The 27,297-nt window shown below is 42.0% G+C and overlaps 1 protein-coding gene across 2 annotated transcripts in view; it reads right to left on the bottom strand.

Annotated features, from left to right (window-relative positions):
* Nucleotides 1-25,954, bottom strand: part of RASEF (RAS and EF-hand domain containing) — an 86,982-nt gene extending 61,028 nt beyond the window's left edge. Inside the window, exon 1 of one of the 2 annotated variants that reach the window (XM_036855915.1) lies at nucleotides 24,407-25,954. In XM_036855915.1, the coding sequence (XP_036711810.1) occupies nucleotides 24,407-24,837 (431 nt within the window). In that variant the 5' untranslated portion in view covers nucleotides 24,838-25,954. The remainder of the gene's footprint in view (nucleotides 1-24,406) is intronic. The other variant, XM_036855916.1, reaches the window with a different exon arrangement.
* Nucleotides 25,955-27,297: the final 1,343 nt, after the last annotated feature.

The raw sequence follows: 27,297 nt of genomic DNA, 5'->3' as shown, positions 1-27,297 counted from the left end.
ACTACCGTACACAGTGAGGCACACTCCCTTCTCCCCCTCCTTTTGTCTGCTTGGTTCATTCTGTGAAACTTATCTGTGAAACTAGAGAACCATCTGGATTATGCCTACAGACTGCAATGCAGTGCACTTGGCGATTTTCACACCTGATGCAAAAAACAAAACAAAAACAAAAAATACTTTATCTTAACAAGATAATACGTGGTCCCTCTATGTAAGATTTAATGCTGTGCCCTGTATAGGCAGCTAAACACCTACGGATTCTTCAGCTCAACAGACTGGGTGCCATTACTTGGTACCAAGACAGTCTTTTTGTTCTGCTCCCGAGACTAACGGAGTCACCAGTCTCTCCCAGTGTCCTTGCTCCTGACGTCAAAGGTTAAACAAGCAGACCACACAATGCTGCATACACAGCTCTGTTTTCTCCTAACCCTCACCCAGGGTGGTGCCTCTGGGTGCTGAAAAGGGTGCCCGGTAGTGACAAGACTTAATTAAGTCCAGGGCCTCATATAAGACAACTATGCTTGGATTCACAAATACCATGCAAACCTGTTTACAGCTGTACTAGACAAATACTGGGTAAAGATTAAGGGTCAGGTCATGCACGTTACTCAGCCAAGATGAAAAAACAGTCTCTGCTTCTGTTCGGAGAGAGCCACTCACGCTAAGAATAATCTAATTTATATCTTAAGGAAAGAGATCAGATGAAATGAGAAAGACACACCCTGGATTACCAACTGGTTTTAGATGTTTAAGATCTGAGCCTTTTCATCTTTTTGTTCAATAAATTACAAGACGGTTTGTATGAAAGACAGTGATAATGGCAAACTGCTGATGAAAAATTCACAACTTAAAATTTTAAAATGATCCCTGGGAAATAAGCATTGTAAATTGCAAATATTCCCACTGAAGCTGAGAGATAAATTATCTGAATTTAGGAGGAAAAAAATAGGTATAATTAAGATTGGTAAAAATTTTAAATGTCACACACTTCCATAGGATTTACATTTTACTTAGAAGAGCACATATTTATCTATGTTTATGCATTTGTAATGTAGTAAGGCCAGTATTTAGAATGCCTGGACACCTCTGGTCTCAGGACACCCCTGGGAAATAGTCAAGTGCAGACAACATCATTCCAGGCTAAAGAACACAGTGACCCAGTAAGGTTGGTAGGAAAATTGGCCCTTAGATTCAAAGGCTTGCTGCTTTAAGCACTGAAATAGAGAGCTAACCAATTTATTCAAACTGTAAGTTACATAGATCTAAAACCCTAAATGGTTCTCTGTGGACAAAAGCAAACAGTATTCAATGCCAATGTCTACATCATCCTACACTAGGGATGGCTGGAAGAAAACTGACGCTATGACCCTAACATCTGAGCACGGGAAATTAAATATCCAGGCAATCCAAAGGGCACTATGTTAGATCCTGGAAATAAAATGCTAAGAAACATACTGAGTACCTTCCCTCATTAGGCTTACCATGAAGATTAAGTACAAGATGCTCTGATAGCATAGAGCAGGTGAACATGACCAAGCCTTGCAGTATGATGACCTGAAAGATGAGTAGATGCCAACTAGGCAGAAGTGGGGTGGGGGTCGCCTGTTCCAGGAACCAATAACCATAGGTTGAGGGGTTTGGGGGCAGGGGAGGGGCCGGCAGCAGTTCCTGTAAATGGAAGAAGCTGGTGAGGCTGAAGAGCTTAGAGTGGGGGAGGGACCAGCAGCATCAGATTGGGGGAGAAGTTAGCAAGAGCCAGGTGACTGCACAGAGCCTGAAAGCACGGTAAAGACATGGGAGAGGGGCAGTTATTCTGAGAGGGTGGTAAGGTGCTGGAAGGTTTAAAGGAAGAGACAACATGATCAAGTGTACATCTTAACCATTCTCAACTTCTCAAAGTTTTGGCTGAAGCAGAGAATTAAGCGAAGGATTTTGAAACAGGTTTGCAGATAGGAAGGTAAATCTAAGTCTACTGTAATTTAATCCAGAAATGTGGGACTTCAGGACTTTTCACTAGCTTCTACTTTCCTTTATTATAGAATGTGTAAAATTATAGACAACTAAATCTTATCATATAGACAGATCAATGAAACAGAATAGAGAGCCCAGAAATAGACCTACATAAATATAGTCAGCTGAACTTTGACAAAGGAGCAAGGACAACACAATGAAGCAAAGACAGTCTTTCAACAAATGGTGCTGCTACAACTGGACATCCACATGCAAAATAATGAACCTAGACACAGATCTTACACCCTTCATAAAAACTAACTCAAAGTGGATCACAGATCTGAATGTAAAATGCAAAGTTATCATACTCCTAGAAGATAAGCCTAGGAGAAAACCTAGATGGCCTCAGATAGGGCGATGCCATATTAAATACAACACCAAAGGCGTGATCCATGAAAGACATAATCGATAACCTAGTCTTCATTAAAATTAAAAACTGCTCTGCAAAAGACAATGTCAAGAGAATGAGAGGATAAGCCATAGACTGGGAGAAAATATTTGCAAAAGACACATCTGATAAAGGACTGTTATCCAAAATATAAAAAGAACTCTTAAAACTTAACAATAAGAAAAACAACCTGATTACAAAATTGGTCAAAGACCTTAACTGACACCTCACCAAAGAAGATATATAGATGGCAAGTAAACATAAAAAAAGATACTCTATAAAAATTAATAAAAAAAGCAACTATACTCCAGTAAAAATTAATGAAAAAAGATACTCTACATCATATGTCATCAGGGAAATACAAATTAAAACAACAACAAACTATTACTACACACCTATTACAATGGCGAAAATCCAGATCACTGACAACACTAAATGCTATTGAGGATGTGGAGCGACAGGAACTCTCATTCATTGCTACTGGGCATGCAAAATAGTACAGCCACTTTGAAGACAGTTTGGAAAATTTTAATAAAACTAAGCATTCTTTTACCATATGATCCAGCAATTGTGTTCCTTGGTATTTGCCCAAAGGAGATGAAAACTTATGTCCACACAGATGTTTATAACAGATTTATTCATAATTGCCAAAACTTGGAAGTGACCAAGATGTCCCTTAGTAGGTGAATGGATTTTAATAAACTGTGGTACATCCAGACAATGGAATATTATTCAGCATCCAGACAATGGAGTATTTTTCAGCACTAGAAAGAAATACGCTACCAAGCCATAAAAAGGCATGGAGGAACTTTAAATGCATATTACTAAGAAAAAGAAGCCAATCTGAAAAGACTACATACTTTATGATTCCAACTACAAGAAATTCAGGAAAGGGAAAAACTTGGAGACAGTAAAAATATCATTGGTTGCCGGTGGTTGGAGGGGAGGGATGAAGAGGCGGAGCACAGTGGATTTTTAAGGCAGTGAAATACTTCGTATGATACTATAATGATGGCTACATATCACTGTACGTTTGTCCAAATCCACAGAATGTACAACAGCAAGAGTGAACCCTAACGTAAAGTAAGGAATTGGGGTGATGATGTGAAAATGTAGGTTCATCAATTGCAACAAATGTACCACTCTGGTGGGAGCTGTTGATAATGGGGAGGCTGTGCATGTGTGGGGGCAGGGGGTATATGGGAAATCTCTGTACCTTCCTCTTAATTTTGCTGTGAACTTAAAACTGCTCTAAAAAAATAAAGTCTTTTTTAAAATCTGATAGTTCATTTCTCTTTGGGAATAAGGATAATGAGTATATTCCTATTCAGGTGACACCAACTGATCTTTTTGGCTGCCCTGAACAAACCATACTGTCATTTAGTCAGTTGAGGGGGAAAGGCTAAGCCTCTTTCCCCCTTGCAAGTTAAGTGAAAATGAATGATTTCAAAATGTGCTCTTATTCCATAGTACACATACTTTCAGAATAAACCCCAACTGACTGGAAAATAAATTCCAACAGCCAAAAATCCAGCTGTGCTGCTAGAACAGGGCAGCATCAGTTCTCTTTCGGAGGTTCAAGTCTTGCTTTCCAGACAGGATGTACCTCTGCCCACTAACAGCCTCACACTGGCCGCCTGTAACTGGAAGTGATTCCAGTCTGTTTTCTCACAACAGGTTTTGCTCTTCATTAACTCAGTCACAGAATGGTGATCTGGCTCTCCCTTCTAGAGAAAACAAACGATGGTTTACTCAACCTGGTCCCACTACCCCACAGACTGGGAAACACAACCAGTCCAGTGGCCTGGGCTTTTCTCAGCTGTTTTGCTGCTGCTGAGTCAGAGGATGATCTAGTTCAGGTATTCAACCACTGTTGCCTACTCCAGGACCCCCAGCCCGAACACATCTCCTGCGGGTAAAATTCCTCCTGGATTCACGTCACCCTGAAAAAATATTTTACTTGCCTAAGTACTTATTTGGGAAACATTTCCCAAAAGGTTTTAAAATGGAAACTTCCTGGCAGGTGAGCATGTTAACTAGATTTATGCAAAGTCTAGAAACATTTCAAATTGCAAATTGCTTCCTCTTTAAAAATCACTGAAATTTAGTTACTGGGAGTTTGCCAATGGGGGGAGGAAGATAGAGCCAGCAAGAGGCACCGTGCTGAAGGTTTAAGGACCGCACACTCGAAACAGCTGAGGGCTCCTGAAGTCAGGAAGGAGGAGCGCACGGGGTAAGTGTAATGGCCTGGCTAAATTCACATGCTTCCTCAGCACATCCTGGCCTTGTGACCCACGGCGTAACACTCAACCTCTTGAGCGCCAGTTTCCTCAGTTATAAAGTGGGTATAGTACTTGAACCTACCACGAAACGTGAGGATTAACCCAACTGGAGCACAGACAACACTGCAAGGCATGCTGTAGGTAATTGATAAACATTAGCCATTGTCACGCTTCCTCTTGACTCCTCTACCCAAATGAGTTGGAGAGCAGTAGGTGGTTATCTCCTGTCTGCTTCTATGTTGTGTATTGGAAAAGGGCTGAAAGGAAGAAAGCCGTGTGGTGTGGAAGCCCCTTGGACTGAAATGTTGTCTTATGGGGCCAGTGCAGGGGAAACTGAAAAGTGAGAGTTGGGTCACGCTCGAGGTCAGTGTGCAAAGCTTATATAGTCCAGGGGTCAGTAAACCTTTTCTTTAAAGCACCAGATATAAAATATTTACCACCTCTGTTGTAACGACTTAACTCTGCCATTGTAGCATGAAAGCAACCATAGACAACAATCAACGAATGAGCTTGGTTGTGCTCCAATAAAACTATTTACACAAGCAGGCAGAGGGCCAAATGGGCCTTACCTTGATCCCTGTTATAGTGTATTAGCATAAGGCCCTGAGCACAGGAATGGGGATGGGGCAATGCAGACCTAACCCTTCTGTACCCAGGAACACAGGCCTTTGCTCTCACCCTGTCCCTAGGTCCATATCAAATTTTTTAATTTATGGACATCACATTATCAATGTGCTTATATATGTAGACAGTGGGCAGGTATATGTGGGAATAGGTGTCTTTATTTCAGAGTTCTTACCTTATAATGCACATTCACTCTCCCAATATTTCTCTTCTATCAATTTACCTTGAGTCAAGTTAAATGTAGGCATAATCTAGTAATGTTAGTACAACTATGTGTATTATAGTTATTTTTCACTGAAAATTTCTATTTTGGCAGGAAAGATAGGGGTTGGGGAGAAAATAAAGAGTGCCATATCAGTTTCTATGCTAAATTTTCCCTTCAGATGACATCTGTCACCTTCCCAGGTTTGCCAGGAACAATTCCAATTTAAGCCTGTTGTCCTTTAGCATTTATCCAGAATTTCCCGTTTTCTGTAATCAAAAAGTTGCATTAACAGGTAGTAACTGTTATTAAACCGTGTACTAACTATACTTTAAAGGTTTTTTTAAGCATTAAAGTTATTAACAGCTGCATTAAAATAAGCCAGGGTGAGTTAGTGGATGTGCGCTTTTTACCTTCAGCGTTCACCTGGTAGCGTGAGACATTTGTGCAGTGAAAAGACTTCTCACTAATGTGCTGCTAAATCAGAAGACAATCAGTGATAAACCCATCTCTCCTTTCCTGACTCTCTCTAGACACAATGTAACTAAGACTTTCCTTTCAGGAGCCGGAAACAGGAATACTCCCTGATAAAACAAATTAAGCTTGGACAAGAGAAGCTGGATACAGATAACTCCTACGGGTCTCGATGGTGATGGAGAAAGATGGAGGGGTCTGACCTGCGGGCCACCTGGAAAACCAGCCAGTTGTGCCGCTACCCGCAGATAGATGCACAGGGCTGCCGGGCAGCCGTTTGGCCACATCAATGGGAAATTAGGAAATTACAGGCACAGTGTACAGGAAATAGGTACAGTAAACACAAGTTGGAGAGTCCTGCCACAGTGCAATAGAAAGTAACTAGAATGTTTTCGCTCCTGTGATTTAACCATTTTTAGTGTGGTTTAAATGTATAACCAGTTATTTTACTGGATGGTAATGCTTTTACATTTTGCAGTAAATCCTTTTAGCAGCAGTGACCCCACAAGACAAACAAAGATGCATGCTTAATAAAAAGTTCAGTACCAAATTTCCTTTCCTCAAGAACGATGGTGATAACCGTGTAACTTGCTTGAAATATTTAACTGTCACAGCCAAGAGGAGCCTCAGGAGACGTGACAACTAAGCATAATGTGGTGTCCTGGATGGAATGATGGAACCAAAAAAAGGATATTAGGGAAAAACTGAGGAAATCTGAATAAAGTATGGAATTTAATTACTAATAACGTATCAATATCATTTCATTAATTTTAACAAATTACTACACCAGCGCAAGATGTTAAAAATGAGGGAAAGTGGGTGCAGGTTATATAGGAACTCTCTGTACTATCTTCACAAGTTTTCTGTAAACCTGAAAACATTCTTTAAAAATAGGCTTATTAAAAAAAAGTTTGTCAGCATTTATCCTCCACTATAGTGAATTAGAGTGATATCACTAACCACATGAACCAGAAGATACAAATCTCCTGAAGAAGCATCAGCATCTACATCTTTTAAATTTATATTCTGTACCAAAATAAAATGGAGTTGAAAAGGCCTATAATTCTGAAGCATCTAAGTATGGGAAAACATTCAAAAGAGTCATAAATGGAGACAATTTATTTTACAAGTCTTGTCTTATAAAAGCTAAGAAACTTGTCAAAGGATTTGTCAAAGAAAGTACTTGAAGGGAGGCAAAAACAGAACTTGTGACAATCAAGGGCTGAAATATTTACAAAAGTTGACATTCATACATGTCAGTACCAAAAAAAAAAAAATTGAGAATATCCTCTGTTTAGTAGAATCTGCCCTAAGCTTATCACAGAATTTGCTCTAAAATCTACATGCAAGGGCATACACTCCTCTTCAACCTGCTGGCTGCCTTTTGCCTTGATTTAATTTTCCCCTTTCTCCTTTCACGTTGTTTCCAACAGGGAAGCAGCCAATATTTGCTATATAACATACACTAAGAAAGCTGAAGAGAGTCAAAAATCGTCAACTGGAGAAAATGTCCTGTGGGGATTTCTAACTAATATTTCTGATACACAGAGACCCCTTCATTTTCTTCCACTTCAGATTTGTGTGTTTGTGGGTTGAGGATGCTGAAATCAGAACTCCATCCAAGCTAAATGGCTAAAACAATATGGTGAATCCTAAATATATTTCAATAATAAATTAGGATGCATTTTAAACAAAATAATGTTTAAGTTTATAAATATTATTATATATGTGAGTTCCAAAAACAAATTAAATCACATGATTTTATGAAGATCAACATGGACTTATTAAAATATTGCATTACATAGATAACCCATCACCAGCTTCTATAGAAGATAAGGATTTGCTTGTCTTTCTAAAATCTCCCAAAGACTTCTTACTATACACCACAGAAACATGAGTACCAGCAAAGAACTCATTTTCTCTCCTAAAATTAGCATATTCTGGGATATAAGTGCATTCTATCTGTTCACTCAGCAGTAAACATTTTTTTAAATTTAACTTCTTTATTGGACTACAATTGCTTTACAATGTTGTGTTAGTTTCTGCTGTATAACAAAGTGAATCAGCTATACGTATACATATATCCCCATATCTCCTCCCTTTTGTGTCTCCCTCCCACCCTCCCTATCCCACCCCCCCTAGGTGGTCACAAAGCACCGAGCTGATCTCCCTGTGCTATGCGGCTGCTTCCTACTAGCTATCTATTTTACATTTGGTAGTGTATATATGTCAACGCTACTCTCTCACTTCATCCCAGCTTACCCTTCCCCCTCCCTGTGTCCTCAAGTCCATTCTCTACGTCTGCGTCTTTATTCCTGTCCTGCCCCTAGGTTCATCAGAACCATTTTTTTTTTAGATTCCATATATATGTGTTAGCATACAGTATTTGTTTTTCTCTTTCTGACTTACTTCACTCTGTATGACAGACTCTAGGTCCATCCACCTCACTACAAATAACTCAATTTCGTTTCTTTTTATGGCTGAGTAATATTCCATTGTATATATGTGCCACATCTTCTTTATCCATTCATCTGTCGATGGACATTTAGGTTGCTTCCATGTCCTGGCTATTGTAAATAGTGCTGCAGTGAACATTGTGGTATATGACTCTTTTTGAATTATGGTTTTCTCAGGGTATATGCTCAGTAGTGGGATTGCTGGGCCATATGGTAGTTCTATTTTTAGTTTTTTAAGTAAACTTACTTCTTGAATTCGTATTTAATATATATTGAATAACTGCTACTAACTATTGAATGACTGGCATTTAACTCTAAATTACTATTGATATCATGAAAGGATAACTGTTAGGTGCATAAGCTACAGTCACATTGTCTTCAACAGTTAAATCTCGACCTTATGCTTGAGTATACATGATACTGGCAAGGAAATCTGTTGGAGATTGTATACAACCTGCTCTGGCCTTCTTAAAAGTCTTTCTGAAAGGTTATAGGAGTTAGCCCTGATAATCATGTAGTTAAATGAGAATTTCTTTTCTATGACATCTTTGAACTATCTTAAAACTATTTGTATACATGTAGTGTTTGTTTAGTTACTGTACAAAAATATCACAGAAAAAATTTCAATATACTTTTAAGAATCATTGACTTTTACCTACCTACCTTGCTACCTAACCATCAAAAACCAATAATGGCTTTCCAGTCTCTCTGTTTATGCAGAGATGGACGAAAAAATATCAAAATAACGCAAAATTAGTTGTAGAGATTTTCTTACAAATTTTCTTGAACACACTTCCCCTCTAAAATAAAATGTTGTTGACATCTTTAATTTTGACATTTCAACAGTTAAAACCCTTCGAGAGGTTCTTGGTCTCATTCAATGATGCCTAGGGTATATTTTCCACAAGACAGAAGTTTCCTGAGATAACACTCCACTGCTCATCAACTTTGCACTTCATTGCTTCCCTAGCAACCTGCAGGGAAGTTTAATTACTTTTTCATTTGATTTTCTGAAGAACCAAAGGGTGATTTTCTGGAATGTGATTTAAAAAAGAAGGTAGCCGAAAAAAGCTATTAAGATCTGACTTTTCCACATTATACCAGGATCAGCTGCCCGGAAAACTAGTCCCCTTCTGTGCTCCCAGAGCCACAGTCCACTGGAAGAGCAGCCAACCTGCAGATTTGCAAACACCATCTCCTGAAGGAATCTGATCTCAGCCCCTCTGGAGAGCCAAGAAAAGAGAAACCGGTCTTCTCTCGGGTCATCATCTTAATTCTCTGGTTCATCAGATAATGAAAAAGCAATTTCAGTCAACTGTGCATTTACATTTATTTCAGTTTACATTTTTCATCCGAAACCTTTATTTTGCCCTCGTTTCCAGTTCTGCTTTCCTGAGGTATGAGCTGCCCTCTCTCACCTGTGTGGATAACATCCCTTCTGGAGTGTACAGTTGGCCTAAAAGCTACTAAACAAAATGGAAATAAAAGCTGAATGGTTGCTTTAAATACAAGTGGTACTAAAGAAGGAGCTGTAATAGGTTATTACAATAATCGGCCTGAGTGGACAAGGAGACCCTCACAAAGCAGCAGTATCTGTTTACCTCCATGTACAGTTTTTGTAGCATTTCCCCGAGACTCAAAGAAAAGAGCATTAAAAATAATTTCAATAACCAACTATTGGTCTGGGGCCCAAGACCCAGGTGCAAGACTTGCCAGACTTCTGTGGATTTATCTCAGCATAACACCATGCCTACTCTTGGCTAGGTGCGTACTTCTCACATGTATTCATAATAATATAAATCCATGTTTTGTGCTTTTCTTTTTTTTTTATTGGAGTATAATTGCTTTACAATGTTGTGTTAGTTTCTGCTGTACAATGAAGTGAATCAGCTATATGTACACATATATCCCCTCCTTCTTGGACCTCTTCTGCATGGGATAATTTCTACAAAGACAATTAGAACTACAGTGTCTACCTTGGGGAACTTTCAAGATGAACGAAAGGGGGCAAGGAGTTAAAATATAAATAAAAATGGAAAAGGAATAAAACTGCCAAAAAAAAAATTAATTTCAAAATGACGGCAGCACTCCAGCCCTTTGAAGCTCAGGCATCTGGCCCTGAGAAGAATACAAAAGCAGACAAAGTCAGGAGAGAACGAAGAGCAGCCTGTGAGCCCCCTCCCTGGCACAGGAATAACATGCATTCAGAGGGGTTCTGAACCCAGTTCTAATACATCTGACCAGTTTGCTTTCTGCGTCTTCAGTAAACGAAGGTACCCAGGAAGGAAGGAAGAACCGACAATAGTAAACCGTCACCTGGCAGCCTGACAGCCAGAACAGAAAATGCACGCAGGAACTCAAAAAGCCAAGCTGAACTACCATCCCCACAAAGCCTGGGGATACGCTACACCACAGCCCAGGAGGAAACTCAGCTTCATAATGATGACCCTGAGTCAGCAAGGAAAGCTGAAGTTATTTTGAAAACAGTTATTAAAAGCAAGGCACTGTGTGAGTTCATATGCTTACCAAAAGATGGACTGCCCATCGTGGCATGCTGTGTAATAGCCACAAAGTAGAAATGACCCAGATGGCCATGAAAAGTAAAATGGATAAATTGTGATATCTTCACACAATGAATACAGTAGAGAAAATGACAGATCTACAACTACAGGCTCACAAGCATAACGGTGAGTGCAAGAAGCCAAACCTATGTAGTAAGGAAAAAAACACCCAAGAAATCATGCCTGGGGGTCAGGGAGGGGCTACGGTGATTGGAAGGGAGCACGGGGCTTCTAGGTGCATGCTGTTTCTAGATCTGGATGCCGAATATGAGAGTGTCCCATCTGTGAAGAGTCAGCAAGCTGTACACCAAGCTCCTCGCACTCTTCTGTAGGTGTATTTGTCTCTGAAGAACACATTCACAAGATATTACACAATATACTCGAGGAAGTATATATTTTTTATCTTCACGGGGAATTCAATCATGAACACTTCACAATTTGGATTTCATTTCAGAGGCAACCCATGGCAAAATTTGAAGCACGTGATGTTTATCTTTTCTACCTCAGTTCCACATTCTCTTTCTGGGGCTTTTCTACCTTTTGAATAGCAGCTCCCAACCAAACGTGGCTGCATTCCACACCCTCAATTCTCATTTCCTCAGCAGAGCTGAAGACATGCACGAGTCTCCCAGGAATCTTGTTAAAACGCAGATGCTTCAGTAGGTCTGTGGTGGGGCCTACAGTCTGCGCTGCTGGAAGAGCTCCTGGCTGTGGCCAGCGTTGCTGGTCTGAGGCCCTGAGCTGCAGAGCCTGAGAAAAGACGTGATTTAAAACCAGTGTCTGCTGAGCTCCTGGGAGCTGAATAATGCCTGTCCTGGGAAACTGAGCATGGAACTCACGGCTTCCTTATGGCTGAGTTTTAGGACCTGTATCTGGTGGAACATTTTGGGCTTCCCTGTGCCTCTCAATTTGCATCCCTGTTAGCTCTACCGACTCAGGGACAAAAAACTAGCAGTTGGGGACAGTAAAGAACCTGTTCCTACTCTAGGGATTTTTGTACAATTTCTCATTAAACCTTCACCTTTGGACTTCTTAGCATAGTGCTTTTTCCACAGCATTTGCAGAAGGGAGGGAGGGAGGGAGAGGAGGTAAAGGAAGAAAGGAAGTGAGCAAGCAAGTAGTTAGATTGCCTGGGAAAGTGCAGCAATGTAAAGTGCCGGCGTGACTTGCCAGATGGCTGAGGCTGCTTAAATCCAAGATGTCTCTTCCATGAGGGGCTCAGTGTGGAGTTATGGATATTTTGAGGATGAGTGAGGTTGTAGGGTGAGAATGGAGGGGTGGACACCAGGGTGAAGAAGCCCTCTTCTCCCAGGGGGGCATCTCAGAGCCATGAACACAGGGAGGGTAAGCCTCTTCTTGGCAGATAGAAAAATGTTAATAACTTTAAACCACCCCTGAAATTTGATATGTGGTTTTGAAGTGTTTAGGCATTTGGAAGGGGTACAAGGGGAATATAATATATGTATAAGGATTTTTCCAGATTCAAATAAATATTTGAAAAATTTCTGGTGCACATTTTATAAGCTGGAAGCAATAAAAAATGCTCTCTGATCTCGCCAGAACCGATTTGCATAACATAGGGAATCTCAAAAACAGAGTATCTGGAAAACTTTTTTTAGTAGCTGTGATGGTTAATGTCATGTGTCAGCTTGGCTAGGCTGCAGTGCTCAAATATTTGGTCATACATGTCTGGATGTTGCTGTGAAGGTCTTTTGTACATGAGATTAACATTTCAATCGGTTAGACTTTGAGTAAAGCAGATTACCCTCCAGAACGTGGGCGGGCCTCATCCAGTGAGTTGAAGACCTTTAAATGAAGACTGAGCACCCCTAAGGAAGAGGGAATTCTACCAGCCCACTGCCTTGGGGCTCAAACTGCTGTGTCAGCATTTCCCTGGGTCTCCAGCCTGCTGGCCCACCCTGCAGATTACAGACTTGCCAGCCTCCACAATCGTGTGAGCCTATTCCTTAAAATAAATCCACGCCCCCTCGCCTACACACACACACACACACACACACACACACACGCTCACATCTTATTGGCTCTATTTCTCTAACTAACACAGTGGCTTATATCATTGTACTTTCCCTGGGGTTCATCACATGAACAAATGTACCAGCTTCACCATGAATATATGCTAGCACTGCTTAAAACAGTTGAATAAGATTATTCAGCTTACTTGGTTGAATAAACTGAATTCAATAAGAACTGAATTCTTATTAAGTTGCTAAATAAGAACTTTAAAATATTATTCAACAGAATAGGTCACTTTTTAATGGCCCAAATGCTCACCTACAACATAACATTATAATTCTCACCAGGGTTCATTAGGATTGTAACAGCCTATCCAACAGATCTGTGGACTTTTGTGGACAGATATTAGCCTGAAGACGGCTTATTCACTGTCATCTTTTAGGAGACAGGCAATGCACTATCCCTTTTAGACCAATATAGAACCTCCGCACCTGTACACACAGAATCAATCTAACCCTCATTTCTGGCTTTGTGCCTTGCTTTAGCCTCCCATGCATTTTCACTCAAGACTAGGACTGCTCGGACACAGTGCATGTTCCTATAGCATCAATTAGCCCATCCCTTAGGTCAATAGGTGAATGACGCAGAAGTGGAAGTTGCATTTCCCAGCATGTCGATGCTCTGCGCCCAAGTAACAGCCACCAAGCGCAAGCCCATTACCCCAGCTGAAGGCAGCCGGCTGCAGGTGAACACAGTCTGGACACACAATGCCCATTCCCCGGGGGCTTCCTCCCAGCACAGACGGTACACGTGCGTTGTCTTTGTGCATTCTGTCCTTGTTCCTGTAACTCAGCAGCCACAACCCATGCACCTCCATCCACCAAGTTACCTTCACCTTAAAAAACAAAGTGCGAAATCCTATACTTGCATTAAAACATTTACAGTTTTTCTGTACTGGTACCCTGGACTGTCGTATGTTTCTATTAAGCATCTAATGTGACTTTTTCATTGTGCTAATGTCTTATTCAGATTGTTACTGGTTTTTTGAGTATGCTGGTTGCAAAGCTATACAGATATGGAGAGATCAGCCCCATCCCTACTTTTTTTCCCCATATGTCCTTTGTGTGTTTGCAGAACATTAGGTTTGTCTGGAATACACACGCTGTGTTAGAGTAGAAATGCATGCACTGTAATTCACTCACTGACATCCCCAGGCTAACCATCTCTGCCAGACTGAAGTACATGCTCTGCCAACAGATCCCCAAGGAGGAAAAGAAAACATACTTGCATCACAAACATGAACACTAGTTTATGGCATGTGCATTAGAAAACATGACATATGAACGTCCTAAAACATGGATTTTCTAAGCAAATGTTGGTTGACTCCTCAGGAATTCGTCCACCTCAGCCAGAGCAGACTGTAACTGTTCTACAGGAGCAAGAATTACGAGGTGACTGGGTCATGCCAGGGGATGCACTGTGCAACCCCCACGCCTAAGGAGATGGGCAACAAGCCAGCGCCTGCTGCCTCAACCTCCCACCACCCCTCCACCTCTGGACCAGGCAGCCACAAGAGGCTCACAGCAGGTGAAACTTCCACCGCTGCACCCAGATTTCAGAATGAATAACTCATCTGCACTTGTTTGTTTTCTATCCAGACATTAAAAAAAAAAACCACTCTAGGTCAGAGATACCATTATAACAAAATGGTCACTTGAGCATGCTCCATAATTGTAATGATTGCGAGGGGGTATCATGGCTGAACATGCCCATAAAATGCCCCCCAAAAATTGAAATTGAAGAGAGCGGTTGCCCTCAGTGTGTGTGTGGTGGGAGGGAGCTCTCAGAATGTGTCATTATTTCAAGTGTTTCTGCTTGGTCACCTGAAAACGACAGGTGTGAGTACATTTAAGGGGCAAACCTTGACGGAGCCTGTATTTGGGACTGATCCAAAAAGATATGAGACACAGAGCTTTTGTAGCTACCTCAATTTCTTATCTCTGTAAAAAAGAAATTTTGTATTCCATATGTTTGCTTTTCTTGTGGTTAAGAAGCATATAACGTGAAATGTCTATTCTTAACAAACTCTTAAGTGTACGGTATTGTTGCCTACATGCATCTTATTGTGCAGATCTCTAGAGCTTTTTCATGTTGAACGACTGAAGCTCTATAACCCACTGAACTGCAACTCTTCATTTCCCAATCCCCAAGCCCCTGGCAACCACCATTCAACTTTCTAAGAGTTGACTACTTTAGCTATCTCATATACGTGGAATTATACATTATTTTTCCTTCTGTGACTGGCTTATTTCACTTAGCATAATGTCCTCAGGTCCATCTGTGTTGTCACATACTACAGAAATTCCTTCTTTTTGTATAGTTGAGTAATATTCCATTGTATGTATATACCACATTTTCTTTATTCATTCATCTATCAATGGACACTTGAGCTGTTTCCACCTCTTGGCTATTGTGACTACTGCTGCAATGATCACAGGAGTGCAGATATCTCTTCCAGATCCTGATTTCATTTGTTTGGATATACATGCAGAAGTGGGATTGCTGGATCTATGATAATTCTATTTTTAATTTTTTGAGGAGCCTCCATACCGTTTTCCATAGTGGCTGCACCGATTTACATTCCCACTAACAATGTACAAGGGTCCCAATTTCTCCACATTCTAACTAGCACTTGTTACTTTCTGTGTTTTTGATAACAGCCATCCTAACAGGTATGAGGCAATATTCCATTATGGTTTTGATCTGCATTTCTCTGATGATTAGTGATGAGCATCTTTTCATTCCCATAAAAATTTTTTTGACTGAAGGACAAAATATTCCAATAATAAAAGGAAATACCACTGTGGTACCAGAAAATATAACCTCTCATCACTAAATTCCCTTATTTTTATTTCATTCCTTTTTTTTTTTTTTTTTTTTTTTACATATCTTAAAACTGTGACAAATACTTTCAGCTTCAAAGGAAGAGAAAGAAAGACATCAGGGTAAAAGGTGTTCTGGACATCTCAATGCTTTCAGAGCTCAGCCCTCCTCCTCCAAGGACACACATCAGGGCAGCAAACCTGGAGGCAGAAAATACTGTACAGCAACATCTGTTAAGCCTGAACAAGGTAACTCAGGAAACTACAAGAACACCCAAGAGCAAAAAAGAGAGTAAAGACAGACTATCTTTGGGTCAAAATACTACCCCACAAACTTGGAAGGGGAAGAAGTAGCATGATTAAAATTCTAAGTTAGGGTACCATGGAACCACATGTTCACATCAACACGAATCTTCAAAGCAAGATCACGCCTGACACTTGAATTTACTAGGGCACATTCTCAGGTAGGAAACAGGGGTTGCAAACTGGAAAAAGTATCTTTCCCGCCTCTGTGCTTTGTCCTTCATGGAATATGCAAAACTGGAGATTTCTACTTAAAATATGGATTTTTCACCATCCTTTATAAGTTGGCGTCGCTGGCAACACTGGGCCGATGTCCTGCATGGCAGTATCTGTCCGTGCCCCCAGCATATGAAGCAGAGGCTGCTACTGGGCCCCAACTCCACTCCACCAGGTCTATGTTACCTGCCTGGCCCCGGAGGCTTCAGAGTTTGTGAGTCCCGCTCCATTACATCAGTCACAGCCCACGGAGTGGTAAGAGGAGGGAACGTGGAGATAATCTGACAGGGCCTAGAGTCTCTCTTGCTGGAACTGTGACACCACCACACAAGATAAATGGAGATAACTGCTCTACTGAAGAGAGGAAGAAACTCCCTGAATTTAGTTTGTCCACTTGATTTTTCTTTTTCTTTTTTTTTAAAATTAATGCCTTTATTATTATTTTTTAAACATCTTTATTGGAGTATAATTGCTTTACATTGTTGTGTTAGTTTCTGCTGTATAACGAAGTGAATCAGCTATACGTATACTTATATCCCCATATCCCCTTCCTCTTGTGTCTCCCTCCCACCCTCCCTATCCCACCCCTCTAGGTGGTCACAAAGCACCGAGCTGATCTCCCTGTGCTATGCGGCTGCTTCCCACTAGCTACCTATTTTACTTGGTAGTGTATATATGTCAATGCCACTCTCTCACTTTGTCCCAGCTTACCCTTCCCGCCCCCGTGTCCTTAAGTCCACTCCCTATGTCTGCGTCTTTATTCCTGTCCTGCCCCTAGGTTCATCAGAACCATTTTTTTTTTTAGATTCCATATATATGTGTTAGCATATGGTATTTGTTTTTCTTTCTGATTTACTTCACTCTGTATGATAGACTCGAGGTCCATCCACCTCACTACAAATAACTCACTTTCGTTTCTTTTTATGGCTGAGTAATATTCCATTGTATATATGTGCCACATCTTCTTTATCCATTCATCTGTCGATTTGGTCTGCTTGATTTCTGACCCCCAGTGAGAGCTGGACCCAGACCACCCACCTTGTGATTCTTCCCGTTCATTACGCTCACTGGTGCCATCACCTCTGGAGAGAGAGAAACTGTCTAAGAAACTTCTGATTTTTGACTGGATATCATTTTAAAGCACCCCATTCCTGGTGCAGTCCCAGGCACACATGGATTAAAAAAAAAGTTTTTTAAATGAAGGAGTGAATGAATGACATAGGAAAAAGGCAAGAAGAGTTTCCTCTGCGGGCAAATAACAAAAATGATCCTTAAGACTGGGAACAATTTAAGATGAACTTCTTCCACAATATTATGCCCTCGATTTAAATGACGGATGAGATCGATAAGCAATGAAAAATAGAGAAACTAATGTTTTCAATCTTATACGGTTCTTGAGGATTTCAAGTCCTATTAGAACAGTATTTCTCACACTTGATAAACATGTAGACCTTATAAAAGAAAACATCTCCTACGGATTCCAGAGTTGATGTAAATATTGTTTATATCATGTCACTTAACTATAAACAAACATAAATCAGATATAAACTCCTTATACTTATAGCTCCCAAACATTTATGTGACCAACACGCATTTGCAAAATCAGTGGAATGAGAATTAGCAACATTCATTTAAACTGACAAGGGATGCACTTCTACTGAAACTACACCCCCATAGCCAACATCAGTATGGCCCTGGCAGCTTGTGTGCTGCGCTTTCCAGCCACACTTAACAGGATCAAAACCCCACTCCCTGATCACTTTTCCATTGCGGACACAGACAACCCAGCACTCCGTGTTGTTGGTCACTTTCAGTTTACATGGACACATCATTTGCACCAAGTCCACTGTTGTGCCTTCCTCATCAGCCCATGACAAGGAACGGATGCCATACAATCTTAAACACAGAGGCAGGTTTTGAAACAGTGTAGCCAAATCTGTCATGTAAGAGTCATCCAGGTGATTCCAAATGTGCTCAGATTAATTTGTTTTATATTATCATATAATGATAACATAAAATGAAAACATAAATGTTTAGTCTTCTAAGATTGCCAAGCATACACATAAAGACCCAAAGGGCCCCCAATTTGAGAAACACTCTTGACATGAAATGTCCATAGTCTGGAGATGTGCCCTGAGGTATTTTTCTGCATTTATTATACTGCATCTCAGGTCCTTCAGATGTCAGAAACTCCTAGGTATTTAAAAGCGTGAGACAATGAACTCCTTGAAGGTCAGGTCTACGAAGGAGTCTCTCTAGTGCCTGGGACACTGGCAGGCACATGAATACCGAGGGAATTAGAGAAAGAATGAAAGAAACATGTCTGAGCTGCTGCATCTATATGTCTTGTTTTCATAAGACATATAGACTAAGGCCTTAAGGGTTAAAATTCACTTTTCTCTTTTTATAATTACTCTGACAAAAGCAATTATAATTTGGAAGACCCCAAATATTTACCAGTTGAAGCACTGAAACTGTTTTTTTGAGGAATTAATATCAAAGAAATCATACGTGTCATTCCATCATTACAGCTTTCCTCTGGGAAACAGTGTTTACTTTCCATTTTACAACCTGATATGAGACTAACAGAGTCAGATAGGAGCAGCCCAAATACCCACGATAAATACTCTCTTCCCATTTCTTCCCTCCAACGATATACTGCAGTCAGGTGCAACTAAGCTTTCACAAGCTACACATGAAGCAAGAAAGTATACTGTATATCCTCTTAGGAGAAGAAAGCAGACATTTGAATCACCTCGGCATCCTAACCTCCCCCATCATCAAAGGCTCTCTTCTCCGTCATCAGCCTCTAAGCTTCCATTCAAGGCAGATTAGCCCGATTCAGCTACTTCCATTTTACAAATGAAATAAAATCATGTAACCTGGGAAGAAATCAAGAAACAGGTTTTACAAGCTCCAAGTGACCGTGTATTTGAACAGTGATTCCGGAGAGAAGTAAATGAAAACTTCAGGCTAAAAGACAAGCTAGAGAAGAGTCTGTGGTCCTTGGAGGGTAGTCTTCCAATGACACCCCATCTTAAGCCTTTTTCTTTTTACCCATACCATAAGGGCTGAGTAAACAATCTCTCACCAAAACCTGCCAGCAGAGCTCTGAACAATCAGCAAGATCTGAGGGTCAGAGCAGGCCACTGTCTGTATGGCCCAAACTGGCAGTCCTCTAAGGATGCGAGGCCAGAATACCTTTCTGGGGCCAGGAGGCCAAAAAGAAATTACTACCTCAAGATGAAATTCAAATATCAGAACCAGAAGGGGCCACCACCAGCAAGCAGAGCTCATAAAAAATAAGCCATACAGAGACTCCTGCTGGGCCCAGGAGCAAGGTTTGGATGGTTCAAGGAAGAGCTGTGCTTCAAATGGACAGGTTCCTCCCCCTCAGCAGTAGTGTAATGACACATAATTGTGATAGAGGATATACTGAAGAGGAAAAACAAAAAGCAACAGACCAGAAACAGTTAGAAAGTAAAGATATATATAATCTATATAGAGAGATAGAGACATATAAAGATATACATATATATATATATACACACACACACACACACATATATATATCCCCAGTTCTGAATGCAGAAAAGGCAGGAAATCTCTGGAAAGCTTGTGGCTAGCACACTGATAGGCCTCAAAGCCAGTGCCAAAGGTAAGCATCACACACAGTCAAAAGCATCTTTGAACCTCTTCCAGGACTGAAGTCCAACCCACTATGGTGCCTCAAGGCTGGAACCAATCTTTATCTCCTTGGATGAGCAGCAGATATTACTGGCAATATGGGTGAAAAAAATATACTTATCTTCAAACATTAAAAACACAGTCCAAAGCACCCAGATGCTCACATGTGGAAGATACTCAAGAGCTGAGATCAAACAGAGAAGAGCTGATTTAACTCTCGCATCCCAAGCTGTCTCAGGGCCATACCCTCACTGAGTGGGAAGAGAGGGGAAACTGAGGCACTATCTAATCAATCAGTGTCTCTCTGTCTGCCTGTCTCCTGCCTCCTCTCACCCTGTCCCCCTCTCACTCCGTGTCTCCAGCCCTCTCTGTGTTTACCTCTCTCTTTGCGTCCATCTCTCCTCTCCCTTTCCCATCCTGCCAAGCACCATATCATGAAGGTGAAGCGGGCTTATGAAGTAACTGCACTATTACAAAAGAAGACGATCAGAGGCAAAAGCCCTAAAGTGGACCCCAAGAAAGGGAAATGTAAAGGAGTCCCTGACCATGAAACTATGCCTCTGCCTACTTGTAGCTTCATGTTTTTTAAAACGTCCTAGTTAAGTGGGATTGGTGTCACCTGTTGCTTTTCCTCTCCATTTTAGTCATCATCTTCATAGTTACATGGACGTGCCAAAGTAAACCTTTTTGACAATCCATATAACAGTTCACACGTGGGTAGTTTTGGTTCTTCTCAGTTAAATTTCTTGTTTCTAAGTTATTCAACAGAAGACTCTTCTTCAACGTTGTGTGTGTAGAAAGGGCACAAACCACGTGAAACAGCTTGACCACACAGGTCTGATTTTGGTGCCTGAACAAATCCCGCCCCAGCCCTGTCTGGCAGGTCACCAATCATGCTAACCCCTGTTACACCAGAGGCACCCACCCACCCTGGGTCTAATCTGGCTATTGTGGCAAAATTGGTGCCCATTCACAAGTCCATCGTGGTTCTGGTGCCAGCTGGACCCTCGCGTTTCTGTTTGTGAGAACGTGGGGTTCTAAGTTAAAGTGAATCAGTCCACAAATGACACTCAAAATCGCTACAAATGGAATTGAGAACAGTCTGAAAAGCTTCAGCTTTGACTAGAGGAGAGAGGTGAATTCCAGTCATGACCCCGCCTCAGTCGAATGCTCAATGCACACACACACAGACACACACACCCTATATCCTTCTCTCCTTGCCAATCTCGGAAGACACCAGCTCTCACCAGAATGTGAAAATATAGGGAGGGAACCAACAAAAGAAATGAAGAGAATGCATGCAGCATGAACTAACTGCATTCTCAGTATATGAAGCAGGGAATCAAGGAACATTCAGCAAATATTTATTGAGTACCTACTGGATACAAACCTCCCTTTCACCAAGATAATGCCCCTGACACCAGAAACTGGCTCCACTAGGTAATTACAACTCTGCTCTCTGTTTCTCCCCAGACATTCTCTTCCCACTTCATGGATTTTTCTTGGCCTGATACAATCCTCCTTCCGGAATTCTCTTACGTAACTACATTGCCTTGCCCATTCTGGTTTCACCTGCTGGCTGACCTAGTTCCAGCTTACTGGAACTAGTGGTAACGGCCCATCCTGACCCTCTGGACCATTTACACCTGCCCAGCTCAGGTTAACAGTGTCACATGGCGGGACACTCCCCTCCCCAACCTTTAAGGAAAGAAGTCCCTCAGTTTCTAAGAGAAGACCAACTTGAGAATTTAACACATCACCCAGAGACCATTTTTATTCTTTCACAGTGCAATATTATTTTCTCTCTAATATCACAATTATCGATGACTGAGGACTTTAACCCAAATTTGTTTAATATTTTGATCTAAGAGTTTGAATGATCTTTGAAATGGAAATCACTACCACATTTTGCCTTTGCAGGAACCAAACACTCCTATATCTGATATCTGTTCTGCTTAAACTGTACACAAATACCCCCCTAGGATAGGGATGGGACAGGGTGCCACCTGGGGGAAGATGGAGTGCCAGGTGGGAAACTAAGGCACCAGATGAAATGGCACACCTTCCCAGAGAGACAATTTTCCCCCTGGAAGAATATATAATATTTTATGCTAAACCAAGCCACAGTATATTATAAAGTGAACATGACTTCTTTTTTTTAAGGTAAAAACTCAAGAATTCAAAGAAAGTTCCTGCTTGCAGGCAGTCTGTCGGGTTATGTCCACAATACATGGGGTTTCCTGCAAATAACTCTCCTGCCTTTACATGTTCTCTGAGGAAATTTTTTGAGAAATATTTCACCCACACTATGAACTTCTTGAGGGCATGAACCACATCTCCTCCTTCTCTTTGTCTCCAAGTACCTAGGACAGTACCTAAGACAGTGGCACAAAACAGGCACTCAACAATGTTTGCAGAATTAATTTGGCTGAAATAATGGCAATGACATTGTCAATAACGAAAGATTTTTATCACATTTGAATGGGAGGAAGGGAAGATGAACATGTATGAGGAAGTAGAATAGAAGCAATCCAATTTACCAAAACAGCTAATGGCTGCCATAGTAACAATCAGGTGAAGCAATTCAGTTTAGTTCTTTTCCACTGGAACGAGTACAGGAAGGCAAATATTGTACTTGTTAATCTCGCAGAAGACAGGGGTGGGGCTTAGGACACAAGACTACCAGGTGACACTGGTGCCATTATATTTAATAACATCTCAAGAGTCGGAAAGGCATCATGATAATAATAATGTCACCAATAATATTAAGACCTGGTTGTATGCTGATCCTAAGAAGGTCATTTTCATCATTTAAAGGTTAAGTGTCAAAAAATGGCTGCTGAGACTTGGCAACTCTGAAAAGTAGTTCAGTGTCTGTGTGTGTGTGTGTGTGTGTATAAAATATGGTGTGGTCTTACCTTTTCTTATTCTTAATATTGTTACCTTTTTAAACTAGCTGGACCCAAACCAAGTTACAGATGAAAGATGATTCAAAGTATATGGTTATAGCAAAGTTTAAATTTTTCTACTTCCCTGGTGGAGACACTGCATTTTCACTCATCTGTAAATAACAGAAAAGATGGGTATCGTGCCCACTTTCTCTACACAATCCCTCTTATACTGCAGTGAGTAACCTTCCATGCCCAGTATTCCCTGAACTTTCCAAACAGGAGGGAGAAGTTGGGCGGAGGAGGAAGTGAGGACTTCCAGCCCTGCAGGTCTAAGCGGTGAATGGGCGAGCCAGGCCGCTGCTGCCTTCCAGGGCTATTTCCTTTTCTGAGTCTTATGTCTCAGATATGTGAACTGCCGACCAAAATGTTCAGATCTTCCTAATAATGACAACCAGAGATACATAAAATTTCAATGAAAATCCGGAGAGCAGAAAAACATTTTATACTATTAAGATGTTTGTAGCGCCTGAGGAAGAAGTAAAAATAGCTCAAGACATACCATGACTCTAGGCAGAGATAGATGCAAATTAATCTCAATAAAACCTGAATATCTTTCCCACCATGCCCTGAACCTGCAGGCATCCCCTTTCCCCCTGAGAATTAAGTAACTTGATACTATGTTATTTCTGTCACAGACACAAGAGTAGAGAGTTTACTGTATGATTTTATTCTATGGTATAAAAAGTGAGAGTTTTAAAATTCACAACATCTGGGATCAAATGCTGCTCTTTTAGTAACTGGGCAAGTCCCTTAACGTCCTTAGGTCTAAATTTCTCCATTAATCACAGATAAGAACGTCCACCCCCCAAGGTTATTCTGAGTATTAAACGAATTAACCTGTAAAATGCCTAGCACATAGTAGGCATCGGTGAATCTTTGTGTGCAGCAATATAAATGTGCAACAATGTCTTGTTTTCTACGTAGTAGCAGGAAAACAACAAACACAAAAACTACCATAGAGAATGGCAAATTGGCTAGCGGCCCGGGTCACCAAGCGTTGCTGCTCCGGGTGCAGCCTGGAGGCCAGGAGTAGGAGGTGATGTAATCAAGTCTCTGAGGTTCGGGGAGCGCTCCTAAACCAGCGTCCCGGAAGAATCTCCGGACGCTGTGGATTTCACTCTGGCTTATGAAACTCAGAAATAAGCAAGTGAAACTTTCTCCCCGAACTGTGACTCGGAACGCTTTCCTTTTCCTTAACTCTAGGGGATCCCGTCTTGGAAGAGTTAAAAGTGCGTCGGTGAATGGAGGAAAGCGAGAGAGAGAGAGAGAGAGAGAGACAGAGAGAGAGAGTGTCCACTGGGTCTGCACACTCCGAGTGTAAGAGGGAGAGATGGCAGCGTCCCAGGGAGGACAGAAACACCACCACCACCTTCCGCTCTGCAAACCACACACGCACCTGGGGATGAACTTGACCTCGTCCCCGAGTCGCGCCTGGAAGTCCTGCCAAGCCTGGCCCGGGCTCGCCGAGTCCCAGTGGGCGGCCAGTGCCGCCGCCGCGTCCTCGTCGCCCTCGTCCTCCTGGCTGTCCCCGGGGTCGGACCCCACCAGGGCCGCGGTGAACGCGGGCTCCCGCGGCCCCCGGCCCCAGCGCCGTCTCCCGCGGTGGGCCCCGCGGAAGCCGCGCGCGAACTCCTGGAAGGTGATGGCGCCGTCGCGGTCGGCGTCGAGCCGCTGGAACACAGCCTCGGCGTCGGCCGGCCGCACGCGCAGCTCCGCGCACAGCGCGCTGAACTCCTCGCGCTCCAGGCGCCCCGAGCGGTTCGCGTCGCAGGCGGCGAAGACAGAGCGCAGCCGGGCCAGCTCCTCCAGGTCCCCGTCCGGCTCCATCCCGCCGGTCGGGGGCGACCGAAAGGGCTCCGGGGCGCGCGGCCCGCTCGGGCAGCGGTGACGGCGGCGAGTCCGAGGCCACCTGCTGCCGCCGGGAGCTGCGGCAAGTTCGGCGAGTCAAGCAGGTTAGGCCACTGGCGGGAACGTCCGGGCGGGGCGAAGCGCCTGGGTGGGTCGGGACGGCGCGCACGTGGCTCCGCGCGCGGACCCTGGCCGGGCTCAACCCCGGAGCGGTGCGAGCGCGCCCCTAGCCCCGCGCACCACTCAGCAGCGCCCGCCGCGATTGAGCTCCCGGCGCGGCCTCACGCACTTGCCCAGCGAGGCCCGGCTCCGCCCAGCTTGGGAGGAGGAGCGCCCCCCTCCGGTTCCCACGCCTTCGAGAGTCCGGCTGTGCTTTTCGTGCGGGCCTCTGGAACCTGTGTTTGAGGCTCCTGGAGTTGGGGAGCCCGGCCGGAACTGGGGGTGAGGCAGAAGCGTTGCCAGGCCCTTCGGGATAAACAGTGTTTGCTCGGGTAAACCGAGAGCTGGTATGAGAAGCTAACTAACTGGATAGAAAGGGGAAAGGAAGGTAGGGGTAGGATTCCAAATTGGTTAACGTTATGTGTATTTTATTATTTTCTCATTCCGGAAAATTGGTAAACTTCCGTGTATACAAGTTTTCTTACAAACCAAAGTATGAGATTTACCAGAAGACCCCATTCTCTGAGTTTACTGGCTTTCTTTAATGCATGTCCCTCCAACGTTAAGGTCCAACTAGTTAATGCACAGTAGGAATCACATAGATCTTCCAGATCCTCAAATCCAAATAACTTTTCTCAGTCCTTGTCTCCTCAACCTGAGAGAAAATTAATAACCAAAATCCTTGGCAGGCAGCAATATTTAAACAAGGACTGAGGTAGCTTTTTTTTTCCCTTTAAACAAATCTTATGGAAATTATGCAGATGTGTTACCCTTTGATCTTAAACATTTATTTCAACAATGCTATTGTTTCTTTAATATTGGCTGCTTCATGGGTATAAGATCTTTAAAATTCATCCATTTTTATCCTTTTAAAAAAATCTTGTCTTATTTCCAAGAGACCCTCACTCTGTCATATGATTTATGTATATGTTCCCTTTGGTGATTCTCATAGCCTGTGAAAGTGCATTTGGGTTATTTTTACGTTATTCACGTCAATTTCCTCCACTTTTTAGATTTTATTTTATTTATTTCCATTTCTTTTAGTTATGACTGTATTTCACTTATTCTCATTCTGGATTCTCTTTATTGCTTACTACTTTGTTTTCGATATAATAAAAATAGAGGATTTGACTGACACAGTTCCTCAAGCTCGTGTTCTTAAACAGAAAGCTAAGTGCTAAACATCTGAGGAACTGTTTCTTCTTATAGTACAATAAATAAAGTCAACACTCACAGCATCTGTCAAGCTGTAAATACCACTGATAATTGCCATCTGTAAATTTAACTGGTAAATTATGAGAGGCGTTCTATTAGAAGCCCTGGACTTAGCAATCTAATGGCTAAGTGAATACAGTACTATACAAGTAGATAGCTAATACATTGAAATGAATTTTATTATCAGTGCAATATAAATTGTTACTGATTTTTGAGTTTATGTGCTTTCCTGTTTATTCTAAAGGTTGATTTTTTCCATATAAAGAAGAAATGGGGCTTCCCTGGTGGCGCAGTGGTTAAGAATCTGCCTGCCAATGCTGGGGACACGGGTTCAAGCCCTGGTCCTGGAAGATCCCACATGCCACGGAGCAACAAAGCCCGTGGGCCACAACTACTGAGTCTGCGCTCTAGAGCCCGTGAGCCACAGCTACTGAAGCCCGCGTGCGTAGAGCCTGTGCTCCGCAACGAGAAGCCACCACAATGAGAAGCCTGCGCACCGCAACAAAGACCCAATGCAGCCAAAAATAAATAAATAAAATAATTTATTAAAAAAAAAGAAGAAATGGCTAGCTTGGTAATAATGCCTTTAAAGCTTTACAAATCTACTTATTAAACTGAATCTCTGAAATATCATTATCATTATTCTGTTAGCGATTAATAAATAGCTGTATTTTTCAAAATAGATGAGTTAATAATATTTTTAACTGCTTAGGCAGAAGTGCTTTTTTTGAAGACTGCTCATGCAACTTCCTTCATTAACTCACTCTGACCTTTGCACTCAATTGTAAATTCTTATATTCTTTCACCTGCTTTGTCCTTTCTGTAAGCCCCTTCATTGAAGAGTCGTCAAGAAACATGGATTATTCCAAATGTCTTGTGTACACATCTCATTTCCACTGATGTGAATCTGCTCCAGACCTACTGTAACAGTTATCTGTCATTACATAACAACACAACAAACACCTAGTGATTTAAAACATCAACCATTTTATTTGTTCATAATTTCATTGCCATCAACTTGGGCAGGGCTCCAGTAGGTGGTTTTTCTGCTGGCCTGCCTAGGAT

This window comes from Balaenoptera musculus, chromosome 6 (genome assembly GCF_009873245.2).
Source record: "Balaenoptera musculus isolate JJ_BM4_2016_0621 chromosome 6, mBalMus1.pri.v3, whole genome shotgun sequence".
Taxonomy (NCBI): domain Eukaryota; kingdom Metazoa; phylum Chordata; class Mammalia; order Artiodactyla; family Balaenopteridae; genus Balaenoptera; species Balaenoptera musculus.
Note: the sequence above shows the minus strand (reverse complement) of the source record. Positions and strands in the feature narration are given on the sequence as shown.